The 27,892-nt window shown below is 40.5% G+C and overlaps 2 protein-coding genes across 2 annotated transcripts; one reads left to right on the forward strand and one right to left on the reverse strand.

Annotated features, from left to right (window-relative positions):
- Positions 1-85: 85 nt before the first annotated feature.
- LOC308385690 (uncharacterized protein) lies at positions 86-25,949 on the reverse strand. The gene is made up of 4 exons (XM_080864798.1): positions 25,747-25,949; positions 19,665-19,819; positions 17,638-18,837; positions 86-12,999 (listed from the first exon to the last, which is right to left on the reverse strand). Exons 1-4 carry the CDS (start codon positions 25,784-25,786, stop codon positions 12,637-12,639), a joined length of 1,758 nt encoding a protein of 585 aa, XP_080720924.1. The 5' UTR covers positions 25,787-25,949; the 3' UTR covers positions 86-12,636.
- LOC308386049 (E3 SUMO-protein ligase ZBED1-like) lies at positions 22,206-24,702 on the forward strand (the record flags this gene model as incomplete). The annotated part of the gene is made up of 3 exons (XM_080865322.1): positions 22,206-23,323; positions 23,500-23,752; positions 23,923-24,702. 3 exons carry the CDS (start codon positions 22,206-22,208, stop codon positions 24,337-24,339), a joined length of 1,788 nt encoding a protein of 595 aa, XP_080721448.1. The 3' UTR covers positions 24,340-24,702.
- Positions 25,950-27,892: the final 1,943 nt, after the last annotated feature.

Consider the following 27,892-nt stretch of genomic DNA (forward strand, 5'->3'; position numbering starts at 1 on the left):
GAGGAGGGGGCCTAAGGGTACATCTTTCACCATCTTACAACGCTATGATTGCAGCCATTCCCCAACTCTCTGTGAATGGTACTCATGGCCATTGATCAGTGGGTTTTGGTCAGTGGTTGTTGATCAATGGTCATGAGAATTTGCATAATTAAGATTAAGGAACTGACCTCCCAGCCCATTTTTCCTTCAGTGGGCTGTTTTCAGTCATTATTTAAATGTACTGTTTATAAGGTTGGGGAAACCTGCAGTCAGCTGAGACTGAAGACGTCACTTGGATGAGTGACGAAACGTTTCTCCGACAAAACGCTACGTCCAGATGAACAGAATCAACTTTTGGAGATTTACTTTCCTGGATGATTGAGCGTGCATCAAGACGTTAGTAGAATTTAGTACTTTAATTTTTATGTAGCAATGGTATCTGTTATACAGAACTGATACTGCAGCAGTCCTCGCCCGTAAGTTTAATACATATTTAAAGATTTAATTTGTGCAGTATTTGCTTTTTTTGATAACCAGCCAGGGGCGGATCTAGAAGGGTGGCATGGGGTGGCAAGTGCCACCCTAAAATGATCCCTTGCCACCCCAAGTGCTACCCCAGTTTTGCATATGACAGTGTTGTTTATTAAAATAAGATAGCATTAACACTTTAAGCGTAATTACTGTCAACAGTGAATATAAATGCTAAAACTGAATATATTCTATAGTGTTACCCCCCCTTCACCAGTAACAAATGGTTCAGCCCACAGCAGGACCGGCTTTTTTCTTGTTTTCAGTAGCCAGCGATGCTTATGATTGTGTCGGAGCACAGTTTGAATAACACCATGGGAATTTCAGATTTCACACAGGTGGTCGGTTGTTACACTCTGGAAATGGAAGCAAGGTGAGTGTTATTAACCCTCTGTGGTCCACGGACATGCTGCACCTCCAAATCACATGACTGATGTAAGCTGACACAGCAACAAGCTGCAGCCATGCTGAGTCTCTATTTCAGCCCATATTGAAAGTTCGGACTTCAAAGTTTTTAAATTTTAATTACAGGCCAGTAAATCCAGAGTTATGATCATATATATCAGCCACGCTTTTTTTCTAAACACTGTCGTCACATTTTTATGTGTGTGTTTTTTAAGCGTTTTCTAAAGACTGCGCGAAAACAGTAAAGAAAGGGGGAAAAAAAGCCACCTGTTTCCTATCGGGGGGAAAATGTACCATGTCGACCAATTTTTTAAAAAAAAGGCAACACGTAGGATTTGGTTGTTTAGGAAGAGGGAGAGTTTTGGGAGCAACGGCAGCGAGACAGAGTGAGAGAGAGAGGGTTTTTAGATGTGGGAGATTTGTGACGTTTAGTGTGGAGTGTATAGTTAGTGTGTTGTGTTGTCTTGTGTAGTTAGTTTGTTGTGTAGTCGTTTTGTTTTGTGTGTCAGTGAGGGCACTAATGAATGTCACAAAGGCACATTTGCAATGTAAACACTGCCACTAAGGAGAAAACCAGCGGAGTGATACACCTCCTGTTGTCAGGCCTGCAGGTTTGTCCCTGTGCTGTTCTCCTGTCTCTTGGTGGAAAAACATTTTTTTTTAACTGGCACACATCATTTGTGGGGCATCTTAGTGCAACACCTGATTGTTCTCTCATTTTAGTTTTAGTAATACTTTTAAATGGTTGTACAAAATGAAAAAAAAAAAACCGGCAAGTGTATTGGCTGCATTTTTAGATAGATAGTTGTATATGTTTACAATATGTACAATTTATATTTGCATTTCAAGTTATGAAAATTTACTCAACATGTCTGTTTTTTTTTTTTTTGTTTTTTTTTACAGTAAAAAATACTACTAGGATTTTAAGTTCTTTGTGTGATTTCAGATCACTAATACTATTGCAGTATGTCAGTGAAAAAAACAACTAAATTCAGTTGAGCTGAAAAGAATGACACCAAACAAGGCAACGGGGGAAATAAAATAAAACAATTTGAGGGTGAAATACAAACGTAAACTCAAAAGGAGTCAAACATGGCCGGTTGTATTTCAGACCTCAGTGGGTTCATCCAACAAATCATGAAAAATTAGGTTTAAATTTTTGTTCATGACGGTTTAAGCTGTAACAATGTGATTGTTTTCTAACAAAAAACAGTGAAACTTAAGTTAGACCTGTGTTTGTAAAGCAACCGCCCCATGTTGTGTAGCTTTCTGGATTTTATACTTATTGGGCTACATATGTATTTATTATACAGGCTGTACAGTACATACAATCAAAACTCACTTGTTTTATGTAACTAAAGTGTTTAATTATGTGGGCTACAGACAATAATTGAGTTACAGACTATATTTATATGAAAAACGTGTGTACTTACTGCATTTGACTCATTTTAACCATATGTAACCACCTGCGTATGTGTTTGACAAAAAGAAGACTTTGATTTTGCCACCCCATTTGATTTCTATGCCACCCTAAGAAAATTTCTCTAGATCCACCCCTGTAACCAGCTAACACTTATAATTAGAGGCCTCGTGAGTCATTATTATTATTATTGTATATTAAATGAGAGAAACTACATTTCTCAAAGAGAACACTATGATTTGTTGTTATGAGTATTAGGAGGTAATTAACATTGATTTGTACCATTACAATAATCCAGCTGGAGTTTCATCATTTTGGATTTTAATCAATGATTAATTTTATTATTTTCTGTTTTTAATTTGTTGGATTTTTTTATTGCTCTGTTGTGAAAGCTCAAGTTATTAGTTGTATTCAATGAACTCTGTAAAGTTTGTCTTACAAAACAGTTTGGTGTGAAAAATAAAGAAATGGTTTCATAGGTAATTATTTGAGCCACGATTTCCCTTCCTGTATTTCAGAGTAAAGCCTGAGGTGACAAATGAAAAATTATTTACAGTCAGAGTCAGATGAACCTTTTTCAAATGGAGGTTTATCAGAGGAGGAGACTTGGCTGTTTTCTTTTCCCTCACAAATAAACTGAAAAACAAATAAAATGCCAACACAGATTAGTTTTTAGTTTACCGTCCGAGGAATATGTATATGTAAATGTATATTTATTACCGCTAATCATTTTAAAGCTCAGTTTATAGGGCTGTCAAAATTGAGAGCAAACCAAATAACTGCTGTGTAATGCCCTCCGCTACCTTAGTTTAATTGGTCACATGACTAAAATACATAATGGATTTTCCCATGCAGCAGTATATTAATGAGTAACCTCGTATTGTGGATGGATTATCTCTGTGGTCAAAGGAGCTTGCAAAGAAAAGCGTCTGGACTTCTTTAAGTTGCTTGAAGACGTTTCACCTCTCATCCGAGAAGCTTCTTCAGTTCTAAGGTCAAATGGTGGAGAGTCCCAGATATAAACCCAGTGGGAGTTTCCCCCCACACAGGGACAAAAGGACCCCCTGATGATCCTCTAATCGCCTGAGCCAAGGTGTGAAACTGGGTGTGGGTCCCAATCAGCCAGAGTTTCGGGTGAGCTCATTGTGAAACCTGGCCCCACCTTATCATGCGAATTCCTGAGATCAGATGGCCCAGGATGTGACCTCACATCCTGGGCCATCTGACCCCACCTTATTGTGCGAATTCCTGAGGTCAGATGACTACAATGACCTGGATGACTGAGAACCTTCACAGACAGATTATATCTGTGGTTCTCCTGACTGACGTTTTGTCTATTTACAGTATCCTGCCATGCCATTGCATTTCCCCCCAACCATTGGGAACACTTACGTTAACTTTCATTGAGTAGAAAAACGTCCTCCAGCTTTATTGTTTATGTTATGCTAACATAGCTTTGTCGCGTTAGCGCTCACGTAGCACATCTTACCAGCTAGCCCAACTTCAGTAACCCTACAAACGTCACTGCTTTTTACTTTCCTGTCTTCATTTATGTTGGAAGTGATAGCAGAGCTGTACATTTTAATTTGTGTCATAAATCCCTCAGTGAGAACATGCTTAGATGGAAGCTAGTGAGCTAACTCTCTAATGTCATAAATTCCATTTTCATGGATGCCTGGATGTTAAACTTAATTGTTACACCTGGTAGAGAAGCCACACGGATCATTTTATTATAGATGAAAGAATTTAGACAGTTTTTCAGCTCTCAGTAATACTGCAGTGATCATTTGACTTTGGGACCTGCTGTGGAGTTTAATGGGTTTAAAAACATGAACAGCTGTGGGATACTGTTTGTCCGTGATTTGAACTGGGGGAACAAATCGTGACAGGATCAGCCTGATAGTATTTGTAAGTTAAGTTTGGTTAAGCCATTTACTCAGAATAGCGTCCCGTATCTGGTTATCATTGTCAGCTTGAAAGTCACAGTCCTTTGCAGCTCGCCTTAAACATGTACAAAATTGTTGCACAGTCTCACCTGGTGTTTGGGACAATTTGTGAAAAGTTTGGCGTGCATATGCAAAATTCACTTGAGGAACAAAATAAGTGTTGAGCGCCGTCACCGCCGCGGTGTAGTCCTTCGCCTCTCCCGTCTGTGGTAGAGTGGAGAAGACGTCCTGCCCGGCCAAGTGCAGTAGAAGAGCGCGTCTCCGCTGTCTGACCACATCTGTAGCATTATCCGTCAAAATAAGACCTTTCCCATCAGCAAACAACTCGAAGGATGTTAACCACCGCGTCCATCTTGGTCCGAGTGTAGCTGGGTCAGTGTAGCAGGCGAACGGTTGAATGCCCGACTTTTACATGTTAGACCACGTAGCGAAGTTTTCACTAACACCATGCCGCCGCCGGGTCTGCTTCTCACAAAAACAAATCCAGGTCCCTGTCATCCTTGTCGTCATTGTTGTGTGCCCGCCTTATTACTGAATTAGGCAGGGCACCCTGAATTAAATCAGGACATAAAGCACGGTCTTTCTCTTGCTTTATTCAATACAGTCGATCTGACAACTAGCCACTTAACGGGGCCTCCTTCCGGACAACAACATCCGGTTCAAAAGTCATCACATTAAGACATAGCCATATCAGTACATGACACCATGTTGCTGAGCTTTTTTATAAAAGTTAATTCTGTGATAGACTGTATATATGAGACAGATGTAGCTACAGTGGCATCACCCAATAAAAAAAAGTTATCACGTTATTAAGTAAGTGTAATGTTGTGTCTCTTGATCATGCAATCCAACTGACTGATGCACAATTCATCTTTCCACTGTTTGGAATGTTTCTGTTGTCTGTCATGGAAAGTTTTACATTTTAAGATGGATGAGCTGCTGAATGCTACAAATACAAATAAAGCAAACGAACCATCTGCTGATGAATGTGACCACACGTACACATTTCCGCTCAGTTGATTAATTTTCCAGTTCTTTCTCGATCTTCCTGTATGTTAGAGTAAAGACCGAAGTGACAAATGGAAACATGTTTGCAATCAAAGTCAGACGAACTGTTTTCAGTGGCACAGATGGAGGTTTACCTGGCAATAATTTGAACTTAAAGTCAAAAGTCTTATTATTATTATTATCTTATTTTTCCCTCCAAATTTGCTGTAGGTATTACATTTACAAATGGTGTTTAGAACATCGACCTTATACATTGTAACGTGTTGCACAAAAATGCACAATAAACATAAAAACCTTGCGTCTACAACATGTGGCCTGAAAAACTTGGTATTTTTACTTAGCCCTCTATCCGTGTTATAGTTCTTTTGCTTTTAATAACTGAACTGAGAATGCAGACTCATGTGGAAAGAATTCGGAAAAAAAAACCCCTCCTTTTTTATTCTGGTGGTTCTGTCTTTTGTTGATATGCATTTACTTGAGTACAGAAAAACACTTTTTGTGTCTTTCAGAAAAAAAAGGCATCACTCCAAAATTCAAGCAGGATTTACATCCTTTGACAGAGAAAATACTTTAAAGGCTAAATAATTACACATTGTTATTACATATTTTTCTTCAGTTGGAGAAGAATGATGAAAATACTTCAGTCTAAATCAGTCTGTCCAACATCAGCTTTCAACAGAAATCAGTTGAAAGCTGATCTCAGCATCACTGAGAGTTTCCTTCAGGTTCGTGCTCCTTTGTCAGCATTGCAGATTGTCCAATAGACGAGAACACCAACCAATGCATGATGACGACGCGGGGCTGAGCCTGACCTTGGAATATCAGCGGTACATGACAAACCTGGACGAGTTTGAGTCCAGAAAAAACCCTTAAAAACACTTCAGATATACTGTGTTCACTGCTCTTGGTCAAAAGTCCAGCAATACTCTAATATTCACAGATCTTATGATAGCTACACCATTACAAACAGAGCCTAATGCATAAACAAGCAGGTGGCATGTTACAGCCGAACCTTCCCTTTGGTCTCAGTCGGTGCTGTAATGCCAGATGTGTCTCTTACAGATGTTCTACAAAGATACTGTGGCTGGATTTGATCAGAAAGCAGCTGTGTGCAGAAATAAAAGACCCTCTGATAAATACTGGTATTGATATTGATATACCTTTATTAGTCCCACAAGGGGAAGTATAGCATAGAGTTGGATGTCACGTGGTCTTGGTCTCAATGGACTATTGTCTTGTTCTTGTCTTAGTCTCGACGGACTTGCTTTCTTACACAAAGAGAGAGAGAGAGAGAGAGAGGGAGAGAGAGAGACAGAGAGGAGCAGAGAGGGAGATGGAGAATGAGGACAGAACAGAGATGGAACAAGAGCAGGTGAGACACACATGTTAGTCAAATGGTTGTTTGCCAAAACTCATCAGAACATGTATCTCGTACCTAGTGTAACTTTTTAGACACCATTTGTTATTTTTCAAATTCTATATTTATTAAGTTATGCAGGCTTGTTTGCACAACAAGGCTAAATAATTATATAAACCTTTCTGAATCTAAATAGTGGACTTTGGTAGAATTAAAAAATAAGTGTAGTGCAGGTATATGATGATTTTCAGTGCTACCATCATCTAGTTTTGATTCTGGTTCTGTCTTGGTTAAGTCCTAAGTAGGGATGGGTATTGATAAGATTTTCACGATTCCGATTCCATTTTCGATTCTGTTTAACGATTCGATTCTTTATTGATTCTCTTATCGATTCTTTTTTTAAAAAAAAGGAGAACACTAAGGTCGATTAGCTTAGAACTTTTTTTTTTTATCTTCTCTTTGAACAAGATAGAAATTTAGGAGTAACATGGCCTTACAAACCCAACAGTGAGATCTTAAGAGATCCACAGCCTATGGCTCTTCGATGGGGCGTCACAGGGTCCCCAGGAAAAAATATTGTAAATGTAAAATAATAAAGTAAATATTCTTCTTTAGCAATAACAAAGTATAACATACATTATTCTGTAGCAATTACACAAGAATATCCAGTAATGTCCCTGCCTACAAACACATTCATTTATCGAAAATCGGGGGCATCTGCTGTGGCAAATGGGTTCAAGCCTTTGACCACAAACTTAGTCACTGCTCGGTGACATTCGTCTATCCTGGCCTGAAAGGAGACGCTAACGGTAGACTGCAGCGAGAACTGGTCACCTAAATGCACAGTAATGGCAGGTTTTGTAATAAGTAATAATAATCGCACTAACATAATATGCACTGTTAGTTGATTATTTACCTGCCGCATTAACGGGAGAGGACGTGCAAACGTTACCGCTGCTGCTGGGTTGAGATTCACGAGTCCGGAGCGGAATTTAAAACACGACATTCATTTAAGGTCATCGCGTGTTTTGTGAGCAAATGCTTTTGCATATTCGTAGTGTTTCCTCCTATTTCTAAATTAAATATCTACTTTGCAAGTATTGCAAGTTGCCCTGTTGTCATCCGTTCTCGTAAAGTATAACCAAACTTTTGAGCGTTTGAGCCGCCGTGTTTCCTGCCAGGTAAATTGAGCTCCGCAACGTGGTGACGTCATTCGGGGCGACTGGAATCGATAAAGGAATTGTTTGCAAAAATGGCAAACAAGCACTGACACTTTCAGTCAATGCTTGCTCAGCCCTTTGTCCACTGATCGTGGACAGAATTTGTATGTGGAGTAGTGTTGGCAGTGTTAATGTCGTTAAAATTATGTTAACGCCATAACTGCATTAATGCGGCAATGCGGCGTGGGGCTGCAAGGTGTCGACACATTAGTGCGGTTAGCTTGTTAACAGAGATTTGCTGCGTTGATGCAGTTATGGCGTTAATGTCATTTTAACGAGATTAACGCTGACAGCACTAATGTGGAGCAAAGGTGCAGGGGCAGCACACTTCAGTGGTCTCAGGATCAGTTCTTTGATTCTAGTGGATGATGAGGTCCTCCTGGCTTCATCAAATAATGACCTATGACTTCTGCAGAGATGAGAATTGGCACCTCTGAGTCACAACTTTGAGGGTGAGTTAACCAGCAAGTTCTGGGAAAATGACATGTACTGTAATCTTGCTCTTTTCATGATAGACATGAGGCTAAAAGCCATGCAATTTGAGGGAAATGAATGAAACTGTGTCCCATTTCAGGGGAAGAACTCTCAAGAGTCCAAGAAGGACCCTAACATAACTTTAGGTTGCACCTTTCCCATCAAAGTTACAGAACAAGGCAAAGTAGGTGTGTTTCAGAAATGTAGAGGGAAGTAAATATTATAAACACACTCCAACATCAATTATATTTTTTCTTTAAAGAGACTTTTTTTTAAACTAAAGATGCTGAAGAGGTGTCTTCATAATTAAGATGAGGAGTGAAGCTTTATTGAAGTGTCTGAAGCTGCATGTAGGACGCTTCCTGCCTGCTCCGTTTCAAGGTCGACTTTCACAGTGTTTCCAGCTGTGCGCAGCAGAGCAGGAGAAAAAAAACCCCTCAACAGCTGGATGAGCGCCCTGCACAGGTAGGCCTAACTGAAGTGAAATCCCTGTGCAAAAATAAACTCCAACAAACTAGTCCATCTGCTAGAAAGCTGTGAAGCCTCTCAGGTGCAGCACAAATTTTTATCCTTTGTGACACTTGCGTGAGAGTCGTCCTCATTGGTTATAATGATGTCGTCTGAACCCAGCGCTCCTCGTTTTAGATGGAAGCTGGGAGAGGTTACTGCCTTATGTAATGAAATGACATTTATTTGTATACTTCCTTTATATTTAAAAGAACCCTCAACCTTCCAAGTCTCCAGCTCAAAAACCAAAAAGTTGATCATCAGGATTTAAACATCACAAATGTGAGCTTATTACTATAATTTATAACAGTGTGACAACACTTTTACACCTCCCGCCATCCTGCTACATCATCTAAACTTACAAAAATATGACAAACCATCGTCCAAAGTGATGCGCATCACACTGACTCGACCAACACTCGAACAACACATTTAGCAGGAATCACAAGTGATGGTGACATAAGCTGTACACACCCAGCAGACATGTCTGTAGTAAAAAAAAACAAGCTTATTGGTTCATAGATGTGCAGAAAAAAAACAATAAAATGCAAATAATCTGTAGCATTTCTAAAGTTTCCTTGCATTGAAATTTGAAAGCAAGTTGAATAATCTTCCTCACAGAAAACTCATCATAAACCATCATCAGCCCTGAAGCTGCTGGATCAGGACTTTCAGCTTCACCTGGAGAAACACTCCAGCCATCATTTACAGAATGTATTTTTGATCTGAATTCAGACATGAGAAAAGTGTCACCAGCTTTATTATTGCTGTCTATCATTATCATTATTGCTGCTTTCTGATTTTAAATCTATGAACGTGTCAGCGTGACGTCATGATTGTTTCCTGGTCTGGCTGTTTGGGCCTCTTTGGCATCATAACGATCTCTCATAGATTTCTTTTCACACATATTACTTCTGTAGTGTTCTGCTCTGTTTTTACTCCTCCCCATTTAAGTCAGCTTTCTTATGATTGGCTGGTTGAGATGTGTCCTGATGCATGCTCAATCATCCAGGTAGAAAATCCCATGAAGTTGATTCTGCAGATCTGGACGTAGTGTTTTCAGACTGAAGAAATCACTTGGATGAGTGATGAAACATTTCTCCCACTGAAAATGCCCGGCCAGATGAACAGACTCAGCTTGTGTGTGTTTAAAGTCTGAACCTTTGGCTCACAGGGAGTATGTGTATTAGGGCTGCCACGATTAGTCGACTAGTCACGATTATGTCGACTATTAAAATCGTCGACGACTAATTTAATAGTCGACGCATCGTTTGAAGCTTTGTAAGATCACAAAGGACGCAGAAATGAGTAGTAGGATTTAAGAGTGTAATAACGGACTGAAACAGAAGATGGCAGCACTGCATGTACAAGGATGCCAGCTGCCGTTAAACCCCGAAGAAGAAGAAGCTGTGTCCCAGAATTCATAGCGCAGCTGTCAACAATGGCGGCAGCTAGTTAGTTTTAACTTTACTCTTATTATTCTTTCTGGGTCACAAAATAAACGTTTAACATATTTTCAGGCGAGAATGTAGCTGTGTAAACCTCAAATATCTGCTCAGTTTATCAGGACACCACATATTTTCAAAAGCGCTCCGACGTTTTCGGAGACGTCTGTTACCCACTAGCTCGTTAGCTAGCCGGGGGCTAGGCTAACTAGAGCCGTGAGAACACCGGACTCCCGGCAAATCGTTTTCAAACCCACCGCCGTCTTTCGCTAGTCAGGTTAAACATATATATAAGTCACTTAGATAACTTAAAAATGTTATTGTTTGGCTTTCTTTAGTATTTTATTTGTTCCTGAGTAAATCGGTTTGGCTGAGATTAAAGTTATAGTTTTTGCACAGCTAAAACTGTCAAGCAGACAGCTGATTATCAGAAGTGTGAGACGCTGGAGAATATACTCCGGTGTCCTGTTATATTTTAGAAAGCAAGGAGTTTATTAAACTTCACCGAAACAATCTGCAAATTTCATTAAAAATTAATAAACTACCATCTTGTCTTTATTTTTAGTTAGCACAAACACTTCAAGCTGTAAGCTAATGATAGTTATATAAGACCAGATGCTGCTGGTGCAATAAGCTGTACGCTGTACGTCCAATGGATGATGATCTGATTAGTCGACTAATCGCAAAAATAATCGGTGACTAGTCGACTATCAAAATAATCGTTTGTGGCAGCCCTAATGTGTATATGTAGCATTTGCCACTGTAATATACATAAGACAGAAAACCAAAATTATAATAATACGTACAAAGATTTACATTAAAGATATATATATATATAGAGAGAGAGATATAGCTCCAGAAGCAGCTTCAACAGATCGCAGAGCAGATTTGTTTGTCTGAAACAAATCACAGGAAATTAATTTTGAATTGTGTGAAACCTGATCCCTGCTTTGTTTGGGGAACCAGACGAGGTCTTCCTGTTGTTTCAGATGCACTGTGTGTCGTCCTGTGTTCTTGCAGATGATTGGAAATGATCTTCTGCTCTGCATGATCACGCTGATGTTTGCATAGAGAAGATAATGAAGCAGGGCTCTAGAGTGCGACAAATTTTGTCGCAAATGTGACCAAATTTTTCAATGGTGCAACAAAAAAAAATCCTAGGTTTCACCGGTGCGACCAACTTTTCGAGTAAAAAAAAAAAAAAATTCTCCGCAACTCTGAAAGTCTCCCTGTGGTCAACAACTGACACACATTATGCCTCTATTGTGGTCTAAACCAATCAGAGATAGCCAGGGGCGGGACATCTCAGATTGCCCGCAGTCCAGATATTCCCGTAATCCTTCGTGTGTACATTTGAAAGTGCAGGTGGTTAGAGAGAGGTGAGTAGCTTGACTGAAGCGATATCGATTCATTAAATCCTGAATCAACTTATGAATATAAAAGTATTTTGCCAGAAATGCCAGAATATCAGGTTAAAGATCACAAAACTATTTCAACAACCACCAAACAGCAATTGAGAGCAGGTAAACGGATTCCACGCAAAGAAGTAAACATAGAGCAGACCCGACGCATCAGAATCAGCTTTCTGAAAAAGCACAGCGTATCAAGAAAACACATTATATGCTGCGATAAATGCACTGCCCAAGTCCCCCTCTCCTCACTGCCTTTCAGCGGCAGGCAGCAGCAAACAGGTCATCCAAAGGACTTTAAGCACAGGCAGTTTATCATTAACTCGTCTTTCTTGTATAACTGTGCTCTGACTAAAGAACTCTGTGTTGACAAGATTGTTAGTTAATCATTTACAAGTTAATATTGTCTGTATGGACAGCAATTTCCCCCCCAAAAAAGTGCACATGTAAAACTGTGGTTTTAAGCCACAGGTGTCAAACTCTGGCCCGCAGCCTAATTACATTTGGCCCGCGAAGCCATACCAAATTACTATTAGAGCTGGCCTACTGGTATTATACAGCTAATATATATATTGTTTAGTATTAAGCTTTGCTTGTTCCATATTCAGTTTTTCAGAAAAATGTGTTTGAGTCCAAAAGATTCATTCTTTTATCTGGAGGAATAAATATATTTCAATAAATATTAACGTTAGCCCGTGACTTTGTTCCAGTTTTGAATTTTGGCCCACTGTGTATTTGAGTTTGACACCCCTGTTTTAAGCAATGCAGTTGAAAAATTTGGGTGCGCCTAAGACAAGGTGCCACCAGTGCAATCGTGGCAAAAAAATGAGTCTAAAGCCCTGTGAAGTTTATTATTGCTGCACGCGGTGAAACAGTGCATTAGTGATTATGAAACTCTTCCCACGCTGTGATTACTGGTGTCTTCAGCACAGCTGTGTTCACGATGTGTACGATGACGTGAGTACGAGAAGCTTTTCTTCCAGTGTCTGGATATGAATGCTTTCCTCAACGTGGGCTAGTTTATGTTGTCGCAGGCCTTTGGCAAACGTGAATGACGTCCCACACTGGTCACAGACGTGCTTTTTAGTCCTGTGGAGGAGTTCGTGGCGTTTTAATGCACTCGGTGTGGGAAAGCCTCTGCCACATTCTTTGCAGTAGTTCAGTTTGTGCCCAGTGTGCATACGCTGGTGTCTCTGTAGGGTTCTTTGGCTGCTGAAGGATTTTCCACACTGGTCACACTGGTACGGTTTAACGATGGTGTAGTGCTGACAGGGCTCAGCACTGGGTCCACCGTCACTGCTCTGTGTGTGAGACAAAGACTGTGTAAGTCTGGGAATTAATAAAGATCACTTCTGCCACAAGACACCCACTGATATTTGTTTGAGTGTTTTTATGTGACTGATAGATGTACTTGGACATGTCACCAGAACCAATACTTATGATACTATTGGATCCCAAAATTCTGAAAATGTGATGGTATTGTTTCTGGATGTTCAGAACTGAAGGGGGCAGTATAGCGCTACAAGTGTTCTTCTGTCCCACATGCCAAAGGAAAAAGGAAGTCCAACATCACAGGAAAAACTACAAATAGCACAAAAAACTACATGTGGAAAATGGTGACTAGTGCTGCTGCCTTAAACTCTCTTTCAAATCAGAGTCAACTGTGAAAGTTTGTTTCCAAGGGTGACAAGGGGATGATAATCAATTCAGAAAATATAATATACAAATTGGAGATGGCACGATACCACTTTTTTATGTCCGATACCGATATCATAAATTTGGATATCTGCCGATACCGATATAGTATTTTTTATATATATATAGATATAGTACAGTTCATTTTATAATTAACAGAACAATATCTTGCTTGTATGAGTTTATACTCAAGTTTTAAAAAAACAAAACACTTACCGTGTACGGAAGAGGACTCCCTTACTACATTTATTTATATTATCTGTATAGCACTTTAGAGCACACTTTTCACTTTATTAAAAGCACCTTATCAAGTACTTTATTTAGCATTGCACTTTAAGCATGGATTTGCACAGTAAAACATTTGCACACAAGAAGTTTAATTATTTATTGAATATTTATTGAGAATTTTAAAACGAGTTTGTAGCCTTGTTTCAGATATTGCACAGCTGCTCCTCATCAAGCAATGTGGTGGTTGTCTGTGAGGAAAAAAGAATGATGATTAAGATTGTGATTAAGGTTTACCAGTAAGGAAAACTAATGCAAATGTGTGTGGGGGAAATCTAAGAATAAAAGTGGTGCAAAAAAGTGTTTGTAAGATAATGATTACTCACCTTTCTTGCTTGTGTCCTCTTCAAGATGTTTGGGCAAATGTTTCCCGGGGGTCCAGACACCATTTAAAGGTTCCGGGAGAGATCACGGGTTAAGAGAGTGTGGTGAATCTTTTTGTGCTTGGGTTTTGGGGTTTTTATAATATTGGGTTTGGTGCATAGCTGGACTGGCCATCGGGCATACCGGGCATTTGCCTGGTGGGCAGATGGTGATTTTTCGTTTTTATGGGCCGATGGGTTTTGTTTTGGGGGTTTTTTCCGTTTTTTTCCCATGACGGTATAAACACTGAAAGGTGGTGGATTGGCCAGATGCTGGGAGATGTGTAAAAATAACTCAGTTGTTTGGTGGTGGCTATTGCGGAGCTTCCACAGATTCAATAACATTAGCAAGTGGTGGAGGCCAGCAGGTGCAACACGCTGGCAGGTGGATGACGGAAAGACAGGAGGAGCAGAGACCCGAGGCGGTGAACTGAACTTCAAGTAAGAAGTTATGACCTGCAGTCTATCTGGTCAGAAATAAACCAAGTTTAGGTGGAGTTTATTTTCGTTGTGCTGACTTTTTACAGTCAGTTACAATAACTCGTACTGCGTACTAGCTAGCATGACAGAGTTTATATACTGCTGGGCGGGTGCTATGATGTTACAGATGTTGAACTTGTTTTATCTTATTTTATTTATAAGGTTTAGTTATTAGAGTTTCCAACCGTCCCGTAAAAAACGTAATCGTCTCGTATTCAGAGAAAATATTACGCGTTTCTTATTGAGGTGAAAAGGAACATTTTGTCCCGGACTTCAGCTACAATGAAAAAGACACAAAGCTGGAGTTATTCTGTGTCTTTGCTGCACAGCTGTCTCTTCTCCTCTCATTCTCTCCCCTCCCTCTCCTGTTTCTACTTCAATCATGAAACTGATCAATGATCAGCTGATCGGCTTTTCCCTCTTGTTTATTTATCGCTCACTTTGCGCCAGAAAGAGGAAACCAGCGGATGTCGCGCTAAACAACAGCAGCACGTTTAAGCTTGATCAGCTGTTGTTAGAATTTATTTAATATTAATTTCTAGTATCAGCTGATGTTTGCTGGAGCCACAGCTGTAAAGCTGCTGGTCAGGATGGTTTGGATATGTGGTGAGAGGGAAACATGAAGATGAAACCAGGAGATGTCCTTACTGAATCATCAGAGCTGAACAGGTGATGGAGAAACAGGTTTACCTTTTAGGTGACAGGAATGAGTTGAAGGGAAGTTATGAACTGTTTCTGAGAAACAAATAACACCAGCATCCTTTTTTACGTAGCTGACAGCTGGTAACTGTGCAGGGGCGGGTCTAGCAAAGTGTTGCCAGGGGGGCAGGTAGGGCATTAACAGGGAGAGGGGGCACAAAGAAATACTTTTCTTTCTTATTCTCATTTAAAATGTCTCTCTTTTAACAAATAATTATCTGAATCTTACAACAAACGTTTTCATCTGATGTAAAATGTATAGAAATCCATTGTTATATGTAGTAATTTTTTTAGGGTCCCATCATAATTTATTCAGAAGTAGCTAAGTACTGTATATGATGCCAGTATTTTCCCACATTTTCTAGATACTGCACCAGTACTGTGTGTAAAATGCCATCAAAAAGTCAGTTAAGTTTGATTCTTTCTCACCTGTCTTTCTGTCTCCTTTCACTTTTTAAAGGTTGCCATGTTAGAAAACATATTTTGCCCTGCCGTGCTGTTTATTGATGTGGCAAATGAATGGTTTATGAAGACATATCTAAATCTGTCATCAGTAATCAGTAATGATCATGTCTCACCTCTAGTCTTCTCTGTCTTAATTTCAGGTTTTCACCATGTGTTGTAGATAGTTCAGGAGGTTAACTCGACCAAGCAGTCTACTTTTGGGTACTGTTTAGAATACCAGAATAGGGAGGATGGTGTAGATTTGAGTTTATTAGATTGATACATATGTACCAACAAGACAGTGTACATCACTGTGACAACAGTGTTTGTTTTCATTCAAAGGCTTTATGGTTTTTCCTATAATACCTGGTGGGCCGGTCTCTAGTCAAAATGCCCGGGCCGATTTTTTGTCCCAGTCCAGCCCTGGTTTGGTGTAAAATTAAAGTGTGAAATATTTACCACTGTAATGGTAATGGCTTGGACAGTCTCTGTCGTTGTGTCCTTGGGCAAGACACTTCACCTACCGCCTACTGGTGTTGGCCAGAGGGGCCGATGGCACGATATGGCAGCCTCGCTTCTGTCAGTCTGCCCCAGGGCAGCTGTGGCTACAACTGTAGCTGCTTCCACCAGTGCGTGAATGAATAATGGAATTGTAAAGCACTTTGAGGGTCTTGAAAAGCGCTATATAAATGCAATCCATTATTATTTTAACTATTATTATTATTATTATTACCTGCCCCCCAACAAAACTTTGCTAGACCCGCCCCTGCACAGTTGCCAGCTGTCAGCTACATGGAAAAGGATCCTGGTGTAGAAACTAATAAATTCTAACAACAGCTTATCAAGCTTAAACGTGCTGCTGTTATTCAGCCACTGGTTTCCTCTTTCTGGCACAAAGTGGGCCAAAAAAGCAAACAAAGAAGAGAAACGGACTCGCGACAGAAAAGCTGATCAGCTGATCATTAATCAGTTTCATGATTGAAGTAGCAACAGGAGAGGGAGGGGGAGAGAAGAAGAGGCAGTCGCTCCATATATCGGTTGTTAAGCTTAACGTACTTTACAAACATTCAGAGATGAACTTACAACTTTCTCGGAGATGAAATGCCTTGTAGCGAGGCTCCAAATGCTCCACCAGACCACCAAAAGGTCTCACATGCCACAGCCGCTCTATCACATAACGCATGCTGCTCCGACGTGCTACGGTTATGAGCTGACTTACGCTATGTTGCAAGTTTTGTGAAGTGCTTTTGTGATATTTAATGGATGAGATTACAATTTTAGTAATTCAGTAATTTAGATCAGTATCGGACCGATACCAATATGTAATATCCGACCGGTCCATCTCTAGTACAAACTATGTTACTATGATTTTCAGCAAAACACCTAAAACTCCGGCATCAATATCTGTTCAAAGATTAAAGCTGAGTAAATTTCAGTTCACAGTAATAACGATGCTGAAGTGCACACCACCATTGTGTTTGAGGCAGCTGGTACTACTTTTGACATCAACTTTGTTTCAAAGTCTAAAACACGGTAAATGTTTATACTAATGTAATGTAACTTTGGTGGTACTTTAGGAGCCATATATTTTATGAGGTGGTACTCATTCTGAAAAGTTTTAGAACCACTGGCCTAGCCCATCTTTATGTAGGGTAATAATTATTTTTTTTATATCCTCAGAGAATACTTTCCTATGATGTGGCATGTTAAACTTCCAGTGACCAGTATGAGAGAGTATGAAAGCAATAACATGAAATTCAAACACCTGTTTTCATTTGCACCTGATACCTTTTAAAGCTAATGTGTCACATGACACCAGGGAGGGAAAAGGGTAATTGGGCACAATTTGGACATTTTCACTTAGAGGTGTACTCACATTATTTAGGCAATAATGGCTGTGTTCTGAGTTATTTAGATCTAATTACTTTCTTGTTTTGAACATTCCCAAATTGAAACTGCACTAACTAAACTTACCTTACACTGACTGCACTTGAACGGCCTCTCCCTGGTGTGGATCTGTTGGTGTCGTTTTAGGACATCCGAAGACTTAAACGTCTTTTCACACTGGTCACACTTGTATGGTCTCTCCCCAGTGTGGTTTCTCTGGTGGACTCTCAGATCACTAATGCGTCTGTAGGCTTTCCCACACTCGTCACAGCGGTGTGGTCTATCTCCAGTATGGGTAATTTCGTGGGCTTTTAAGTGGGAGTACTGCACAAACGGTTTCCCACACTGCTCACAGCAGTACACGTCCTCCCCGGTGTGCATGCGTTGGTGTGTTCTTAGGGTCTTTTGCAGGCTGAAAGCTTTTCCACAGAAGTCACAGTTATATGGTTTACTTCCAGAGTGGGTGCGCTGATGGGTAACCAGGTTCCCCTTACAAGTGAAATCCTTCCCACACTGATCACACCTGTAGGGTTTAAGTCCGCTGTGAGTGAGCTGATGTGTCTTTAAGTTGTCCATTCGAGTAAAAGACTTCCCACACAAGTCACAGCTGAACAGCTTAACTCCAGTGTGGATCAGCTGATGAGTTTTTAAGTGATCCAACCGGATAAAAGACTTTCCACACAGGTCACATCTGAAGAGTTTGATTCCAGTGTGGATCAGTTTATGAGCTTTTAACTCGCCCATCCGGGTAAAGGCCTTCCCACACGCATCACAGCTGAATGCTTTAACCCCCGTGTGGATGAGATGGTGTCTTTTTAGCTCCCCCATGAATTTAAAAGCCTTTCCACACTGATCACAGCTGAATGGCCTAACTTCTGTGTGGATGTATTTGTGGGTCCTGAGATGTTTTGTGGTGGGAAAATTCTTCCCACACTCATCACACTTGTATGGTTTCAGCCCACTGTGGAGAAGTCGATGTGCTTTTAAGTTGTCCATTCGATAAAAAGACTTGTCACACAGGTCGCAGCTGAACAGTTTAATACCCGTGTGGATCACCTGATGTGCTTTTAACTGACCCATTCGAGTGAAAGACTTTCCACACTGCTCACATATGAACTGCTTAACTCCCGTGTGGATCAGCTGATGTGTTTTAAAATGCCCGATCCGAGCAAAGGTTTTTCCACACACGTCACATCTGTGAGATTTATCTCCACTTCCTGTTGCTGTGAAGGACTTGTCAGCTTCCTGATAGGAGTCAGGTTTTGACCCATCTTCATCTTTTTCCTCCTGCAGTAAACAAAAACAAAAAGCAGGCAGTAAGTGAAATGCAGAGATGGAGCAAACTTACACTACAAAGTCTTTAAGTTACTGAAGTTTAAATAAATTCAAGAATCTGCTGTTGTGTTAGGAGTTCTCAGATAAATAAACAGATCAGATGTCGAAGGGGAAAAAATCCTGCTCATATCGACACTGACAGGGACTGGGTAATGTGCTAAGAATGAAAGGATGCCACATCATTTGATAGAAATAAAAATGATCAACCTACAAAGGACTAAATTCAAAGACACCCTGGAAATCAAAGTGAAACAATGATGTGGAAGGCTGGTCCATTTTGCTGACAATGCAGAATGGTACTCAGCAGTTGGTACGGACCACACGTGCTTGTATGCATGGTTGACAGTGTCGGGGCAGGCTCCTAATGAGATAATGGACGGTGTCCCGGGGGAACTCCTGCAAGATCTAGCCCATGGCATCAGCACCTGCACAGTCTGAGGTGCAACATAAACGAAACATAACGTCCCAGATGTGCTCTGTTGGAGCCAGTCAGTCGTATCAATTCCTTCATCCTCCAGGAAATGCCTGCATGCTCTCACCACCTAAGGCCGGGCACTGACGTTCACCAGGAGGAACACACTGGGTCCTGGGTTGAATAAGATTATTAGAAACCCTGCCACAGACTGGCGACCTGTCCAAGGTGAACCGTTTGTCTGCAGGTATTAAACCATTTTTATTCAGATTTGTTTTCCTTTATTGAATTTTGATTTGAGGATATGTTTTAAAGGGCAAGAGCAGACAGTTCAAACAATAAAATGTTACTGTGAAACTTTTCTTACCTCCTCCTCTTCTTCCATTCCTCCTCTGTCAGACTCCTCTTCTTCTTCTCTATCGGATTCCTCCTCTTCTTCCATTCCTCCTCTGTCAGACTCCTCTTCTTCTTCTCTATCGGATTCCTCCTCTTCTTCTTCTCCTCTGTCAGACTCGTCTTTTCCTGAGATCAAACAGATCTTTATTAGGCTACCCTTGATTTTCACTTCTAACCAAACAGGAGACTGAAACCCGATTTAAAGCCAACAATCAGTTTGAACTCAGTTTAATTCAGTTACGACTCATTCAAATGAACCCAAACAGGTTTGATCATGAAGTTAAAAGTCAGGAAAAGAGTGAGTGCAGACCGCTAACATCAAAAAATAAAATCTGAACTAATAGCAGGCACTGAACGAGATAGGTTAAATATAAAGTAGAAGTTAGAGGGGACATGTTCTCAGCTCGATTAATGTTATTTCACTTTATCAGCATGACGTAGATCAGCTTATCTGCTAATTGGAAGGTTGTTGGTTCAATCCCTGGCTTTTTCGAACCAACAACCTTTGGCAAAATACTGAATCCCAAGTTGCTCCTGATGCTTCCAGTGTTTGTATTAATGTGTGAGACATGTTGTTGAAAGTGCTTTGAATACTCAGATTACATATTTCTGATCTATTTAAGAACCAGTCCTAAGTTATAGTAACTAATAACTTTATGAACTTAAGGAATATGTCAATTTTGCTTCTGAATGAAAAAGAAATTCTGCTTTTAGTTTTACTTGATTTAGTTCTGAAACACTGGGAGACGTCTGAGTCACCAGTTAGCATCCGACATGCATTTCATACATCCTGAATCGGGGCTGGACTGGTATCGTAGCACACTAGCCTTTGACCAGTGGGCTGACACACTCGTGGGCCGATTGGTGGATGTTTTTTTTTTTCTTTGTCATAATCATACACGCTACAGTCTGGCCTGAAAGCCTGCTGCGCATCGGCCCTACAAGCACCGACAGTAGCCTATTGATTCCTTTTTGATTACTGACACTGGATTGCCCAATCAAATTTCTGAACGTGACCGGTCACCCTACCTTCCCTGTAGAGCGGTGCACCTTGTAGAACAGAGACTAGTGTTGAAGAAGTGTTTGATACAGATGGACAAAGAAAAAAAAAAAGATGGAGCTGAAAAGCTAAGAGAGAAAATGAAACTAAATGAAGTAAAAGCATCAAATTAACAGACATGTTTGCAGCTGCACCGTCAACAGCAGTACCAACAACAAACAAAAGCCCTCACATTCACAAGAGGCTGCTGTAGCAAGCATTAGCCATGAACCATGCACCAACCTGATTAAAACTTTAACTCTATATCAATAATCAAATAAAATGAAACATGTGTATGCACAATACACATACACACAAAAATACATATTAGTGATGATGGTGGGCCTCCAGAGACCAGTCCAGCCCTGTCCTGATGAAATATGAAAAACCTCCAAAAAATTCATAAATGTTACCCAAAGACGGTGTGAATCAGTAGAGACTGTTTTAGGGGTAAGAAAAAAAAAGGGAATATTATCACCAAAAAAAAGGCATAACACAACATGTCCAGGCACTAAGGCATTGTTTGGAAGAGTAAAGCAAGGCCTGGATTTCCCTGGGATAATGACATTAAACAGATACCAACATCTTCTTCAGTGATACAAAGATGCCAACAGAGCCATTATGGCTTCACCACCACAGGTGTGCAACACTAAGGACGGGCATTTTCTGAAGTCTGTGCAGGAAATGGTGAGGGCGTGACCCCAGACACACACAGCTCTCCAACAGGCTGATGAACCATTTTTCTAACCATAACAGTGCAGATCTGTAAGAACTCACACATTAAAACAGAACACATACACTGACGCCACAGTACTTTCAAAAAGCATCACTGATGAAAGACAACAACTGTAGATGGACTCGAGACACTCAGTGACCCCGACTATAAAAACTATGAGAAGCCTGAGTCTTTATGAAGATTAGGGAAACTGGTGGCCTTAAATCCAGTGTGGCTTGGTTTGCATTTCACTGAAACACTGGAGAAGAATTTAATGTCTGTATTCTTCATCGGCTGAAATTCACTCAGGATATCACAATCATGACCACCTAAGTGAAACACTTGCTGATTGGGATTATGCAGGAGTTTCAAAAGCTATGGAGACGTACCAGGCTGTTAAGTGTGTGTAATTTACCTTACTGCCAGGTGTGAGGTGTATATGTTTGTGACTAAATGATCAGTTTCTGAATGTGTGAGTTCATCAAAGGGAATATATATATATATATATATATATATATATTAGGGGTGTCAAATTATCGCGTTAATTGCGATTAATTAATTACAATGCTATTTAGCGCGTTATGTTTTTTAATCTCGTTAATCTAATTTTTAATCTCTTGACGTCATTGATTTTGTATGAGAGTTGCTATGTTATAAAATCCGTTTTTATGTGCTGGGCTCCTTGTGCTTGACTTGTTGGGGGTGGAGTCACGTCGTGAGGTCAAGGTGAGAAGTGGTGATTAGCTTACAGTGTGGATATGGAGGCGCATCTGAGAGTTGTTGGCCCAATGAACGGGAAATTTGTATTTCATAAACACCCCGACGGCACCATTGACAAAGGTAAAGTGGTCTGCCTAGAGTGTAAGAAGGAGTTTGCTTACCACCGAAGCAGCTCAAGTTTGGCCTATCACCTCAACGCAAAGCACCCAGCCGCGAGTGCAGCAACAGCTAGCAGTGAAGACGTTAGCAATATAGCAAGCCAGAGCAAAGCTTTTCGCCAAACAAAACTAGAGAATACCCCTCGTATGAGCAAGTCTGCGACCGACAGGCTGACTAATGTTATTGCCAAGTGGATAGCGATGAACTGTAGGCCGATAAATATAGTAGAGGACGAAGGATTGACAGAGGTGTTGCAAATTGCGTCCAATGACCCGTCATACAAGCCGCCGTGCAGGACTACAGTAACGACCAAAATCAGCAAAATGTACGACGGCGAAAAGAAAAACAAACTTGAGATTTTGGCGGAGGATTCTCCCAACTGTGTTGCTATAACCGGAGATCACTGGACCTCAGCTGGCAACCACAGCTATTTTGGGGTGACTGGACACTTTATTGATAGTGAGTGGAACCTCAACTCATTTGCACTGACCGTCATGAGAACAGAAACCAGGCACTTTGCTGATAAATGCGCCGAACAGTTCCTCAAGGTAGCAAATGACTGGGGTATTGAAAACAAGATATCCACCATTGGCACAGACAGCGCAGCAAACATGCTGGCTGCTATGAGAGCACTTCCATATGAGCACATCGCCTGCAATGCTCACATTCTCCAGAGGACCATCACGGTATGTCTCGATAGCAGTGGTTTTGTCGGTGTACTGGCAAAGTGCCGCAAGATTGTTGGTCATTTTAAACAAAGCCCTGCAAGTACCACAGAACTTAACCAACAACAAGTAGCACTCGGAAAGAAGAGCGATCAACTTATACAGGATGTACCCACCAGGTGGAACTCGACTCTCGCAATGGTCTCACGCCTCCTATGTAACCGAGAGGCTGTCCAGGCTACGTTGGACCAACAGAACCACAGGTTGGTCTTGCCAACCGAAGCTGAGTGGGCGAAACTGCAGAGGCTGGAGCTCCTGCTTGAACCATGCAAGTAAGTTCAAATAAACACCTTCCCATTTTAATTATATAAACTACTGTTACATGTGTAAAATCAAAATTAATGAACATAACAAGGAACTTTTAAGGACAATTAAATTGGAAATCAGTTACACTTTGATTTAAATGAATCCAGCTAGGTTTATTTAGCAAACCTCTCCACCTCTGCAGGTATGTGACAGAGCTGCTGGGTGGTGAGGCCTACGTCTCTTGCTCTGTAGTGCTGCCTGCTTTTCGCCATCTGTACCGTGTCATGGACATTACTGATGATGATCCTGCCTACGTGGTGAAGTTCAAGAATGCCTTCCAGAAGGATCTGGCAGCACGACGAGCTAATGGCAACGAGATATGGTTCGAGGTGGCCACAGCATTGGATCCACGGTTTAAGGATTTGAAATGTCTTCCAAGAGAAAAGAGGGAACAGGTAGGACAATAAGGTTAAGCTGGACTAATGAGTCCAATTCATTATCAAATCAAACTTTTATTTATTATATGGAACACAAAGTTCTTTACAAGATTAAATAAAATAAAATAAAAAGCACTTAGTTTTAATCACAATCATTCATTCATTCATTCATTCATTCATTCATTCAGGTGTGGACCATTCTGGAGAATATGCTCCAGGCAGCAGAGCCCAGAAGAGCAGATAGTCTCCAGCCCTCCACAGAGGATGATGGACCAGCTCAGAAGAAGAGGAGGAGCGAACTCCTTCTGGGGTCTGACTCTGACTCAGAAGATGGAATTGAGTCTGGAGAGCTGCAGCGCTACAGAGCAGAACCCAGCATCAGTATTGATGACTGTCCCCTGCAGTGGTGGTATGCTCACTCAGGAGTCTATGAAAAGCTGTCAGTCCTAGCACAAAAGTACCTGGCCTCCCCAGCTACCTCTGTACCCTGTGAGAGACTCTTTAGCCTTGCAGGCCACATAGTGCAAAAGAAAAGGGCAGCCTTGCTTCCAGAAAATGTTACCAGGCTGGTGTGTCTTAGCGACTGGCTGAGGAAGAAGAAATGAGACACATGTGGTCAGCATAGCTGCTGTGTCATTTGTAGCCTACTAGAATAGATTGCTTGATGTTCAGCACTTTTTTTTGTGATGGAAGAATACTTTGATGTGCTAACTTGCAGCACTGCAATGTCAGTTTTATTTTTCATTATCTGAAGCAGAGGAATTTCAGTGCTGTATTGCTCAGAAAAGAGCAACTCTGATGTGCTAACTTGCAGCACTTAATTTATTTGATTTTATTTGTATTTATTTTTCCACTTATTTTACAAAAGAATACAACAGTATGTAAATGGTTGCATCTGTTTAACGTTTGTTAAACAATAAATGAGTTTATAAAGTCACTTTCTTTGTTATATCAGTCTTTTGGTCTGCCACAATAAGTTGAGGGCTTTCCTCAGCTATTTTTAGGTGAGATTAAAAAAGAGATTAATTAGATCAATTAATTAAAAATCACAATTAATTAATCTCTATTTTTTTTAATCTCTTGACAGCACTAATATATATATATATATATATATATATATATATATATATATATATATATATATATATATAAAACAATGTAGCTTGCCATAACCTGTGTGTGAATGGGTAGTTTAGATAAATCTAAGCTACGAATCCTTGAGGCCGAGTTCATGACATGCAACTGTTTCAATTAGATTGATTGTCATTTTAACTGACTTTTATTTTTATTTTATTTTTTATTTTATTTGTATTCTTTCACTTATTGTTGCATGTGTGTTGTTGCTGCCTGTGTTTGAGTAATTTCTGTAACTGTGAGACATCTGCTGCTGCCTATCTTGGCCAGGTCTCCCTTGAAAAAGAGGTTTTTAATCTCAATGGGATCTTCCTGGTTAAATAAAGGTTAATAAATAAATAATGACTGAATGTAGTGTAAAGCGCTTTGGGGTCCTTAGGGACTAAGTAAAGCGCTATACAAATACAGGCCATTTACCATTACCATATATTACTGAACAGATCGATACATCTTACATAATCTGATTGTTACAATTACAAACTAAATCTTGTAAACAGTGTATCACACACACACACACACACACACACACACACACACACACACCTTTGTCCTGCAGCAGTGAGCTGGGTATGTCAGTGATGTGTTTGTTTGGATGTGAGCAGCAGCTCTGATGCCTCTCTGAGGTGATCAGTGTGTGAGTTGCACGACTGCTGGAAACAGGTTATCACAGTAACTCAGTCCAGCGGTCAGCAATGACCTTCAGCCTCTGCTAACAGGCTAAGCTAAGTCCAGCCACAAAACAGCTGCTGTGCTTCGGCTGCTCGTTTCCTCTTAGTCGGGTCAAACTGTCAGGAGGCACCGAGGAAAGAAGCACCGCGAAAGAGATAAGGAGCCGAACTGAAGCCACACCGGATCCAGACTAACGTCAGCTCGGTTACCTTTAGAAGACCCCAGACCATAAACCGAGACCAGCTCCATGATGAAGCTCCAGCACTTTCCCCGGTGTTCAGATCAGACCCGCCGGGATGAAGTGTGTCTCAAAGCGGCGGAGACGAGCGGGCAGACTGCGTGTGTGTGCTTGAAGGGCCTGCAGTCTATGGCGGACACACAGCTGCAGGAATCTCGGACACTTTCCAGGATCCTTCAGCCTAACAGGAAGTCACAGAAACACTCACATCCGGTTACAGCTGATTCCAGTACTGAGCACAATTCAGCCAGTACAGCAGGCAGCCTCTACCTGTCCGAAGGTTCAAGACATAAATCAAACGAGCTGACGGTGAAAAATATAATAACTTTATTTATTTATGATAGCGGGTTATGACTACTTCATATATATACACTTTTATATATATATACATATTAAAAACGAGGAAAAAAACTGTCAAAGTTTTCGAGATTAAATTTGGAAGGATAAAGCCAGAGACTGGGCTCGCCTTACCTTTTCATAATTGTATAGTGGTGTTTATGGCCAGCGAATGAATGAATGAATGAATGAATCAATAAGGGGCTGGGGCAGGAGGTGGAGGTAAAATTCCGAAGAAAACCTCGAAATTTTCCATAAGGTGAAAAGTGACGCTACTTCACTTTATGTTGCGTTTGAATGAAATCGATCCCACACATGTAATAGCATGCATGCAGTTATAACTGTGCTCTCATGCAGTGTCGCCAGCACGCAGGGACCTCCATGGCACTGAAGATGATAACAGAATGATTAGAGATTTCTTATTTACTTCAGTCTGTGTGAATTTCTCTCCACCTTAACCCTGAAAACTGAACGAATGGTAACTGGACACAGAGATTTATTTATTTGTTGTTAATTGTGAGTTGTTTTTCCTTCTTACGTGAATATTTTAATAGAAAGTTTGTGTTTCTTCTCATTTCACCTCAGTGTACTAGCCTGTACTTGAAGGTAAAGGGGTGAACTGTTTATAATAAATCCAGTCGTCCACTAGATGGAGACAAATACACATAGATGAATGCGGACTCTGGTTTAGTGAGTGCACAGGGTGGGCCATTTATATGGATACAGCGTAATAACATGGGAATGGTTGGTGATATTAAAGTCCTGTTTGTGGCACATTAGTATATGTGAGGGGGCAAACTCCTCAAGATGGGCGGTGACGATAGTGACCATTTAGAAGTCGGCCATCTTGGATACAACTTTTGTTTTGTCAATAGGAAGAGGGCCATGTGACACATCACACTTATTGGTAATGTCAGAAGAAAAACAATGGTGTGCTTGGTGTCAACGTAACTTTGTGGCCATTTATACGACAGGGGAATAGTTTTGTATTATCTCTGGTTTTCACATCACATCTTTGTGATTGTTTCTGTCTGACTGATGCTCTGGTTGGCGCAAATCCACATTTACGAGACTGGAGATCTGTCCTGTGCACCTAAACGGGCTCCACTTCATCCTGGGGATTACATCGATACACCCATCAGGAGGTGGTTAGAACCCCTGAGGAGGACAGTGTTTGCAGAGAAGCAAGCCCAGATGCTGCATGTGCACAGAAACATCTGTGTTATAACAGGACTTTTTTAAATTAAACAAACTATCTGCATGTCTGAGTATAAAATAAATTGATTTCAAGATTCTTATAAACACTTAAACCTCTTAAACCTGATTTAAAGTATGATATCTATCTATCTATCTATCTATCTATCTATCTATCTATCTATCTATCTATCTATCTATCTATCTATCTATCTATCTATCTATCTATCTATCTATCTATCTATCTATCTATCTATCTATCTATCTATCTATCTATCTATCTATCTATCTATCTATCTATCTACTGTATATATAGTAACTACTTTTGCATCCTTTATTTAATCCAGCATCTTTGCACTCTGCACCATAAACATGCTGTGTGTCTTGTTGTTATGCTGATGTCATTTTTCTGTTTTGTAGACTGAGGGCCAAGAAATAGCCGGAGCCATATTCCTCGCATCCTGACACATACTTGGTCAATCAAGCTAATTCTGATGGAAAAGCTCTCAATATGCATCTCTATCCTTTCACCCAAAGAGGGCGCTGTAGTTTAATATTTAGCCAAACAGGAGGCATCTCCTCACCTG

Source organism: Rhamphochromis sp. 'chilingali' (assembly GCF_963969265.1).
Source record: "Rhamphochromis sp. 'chilingali' genome assembly, chromosome: 18".
In the NCBI taxonomy this organism is placed as follows: domain Eukaryota; kingdom Metazoa; phylum Chordata; class Actinopteri; order Cichliformes; family Cichlidae; genus Rhamphochromis; species Rhamphochromis sp. 'chilingali'.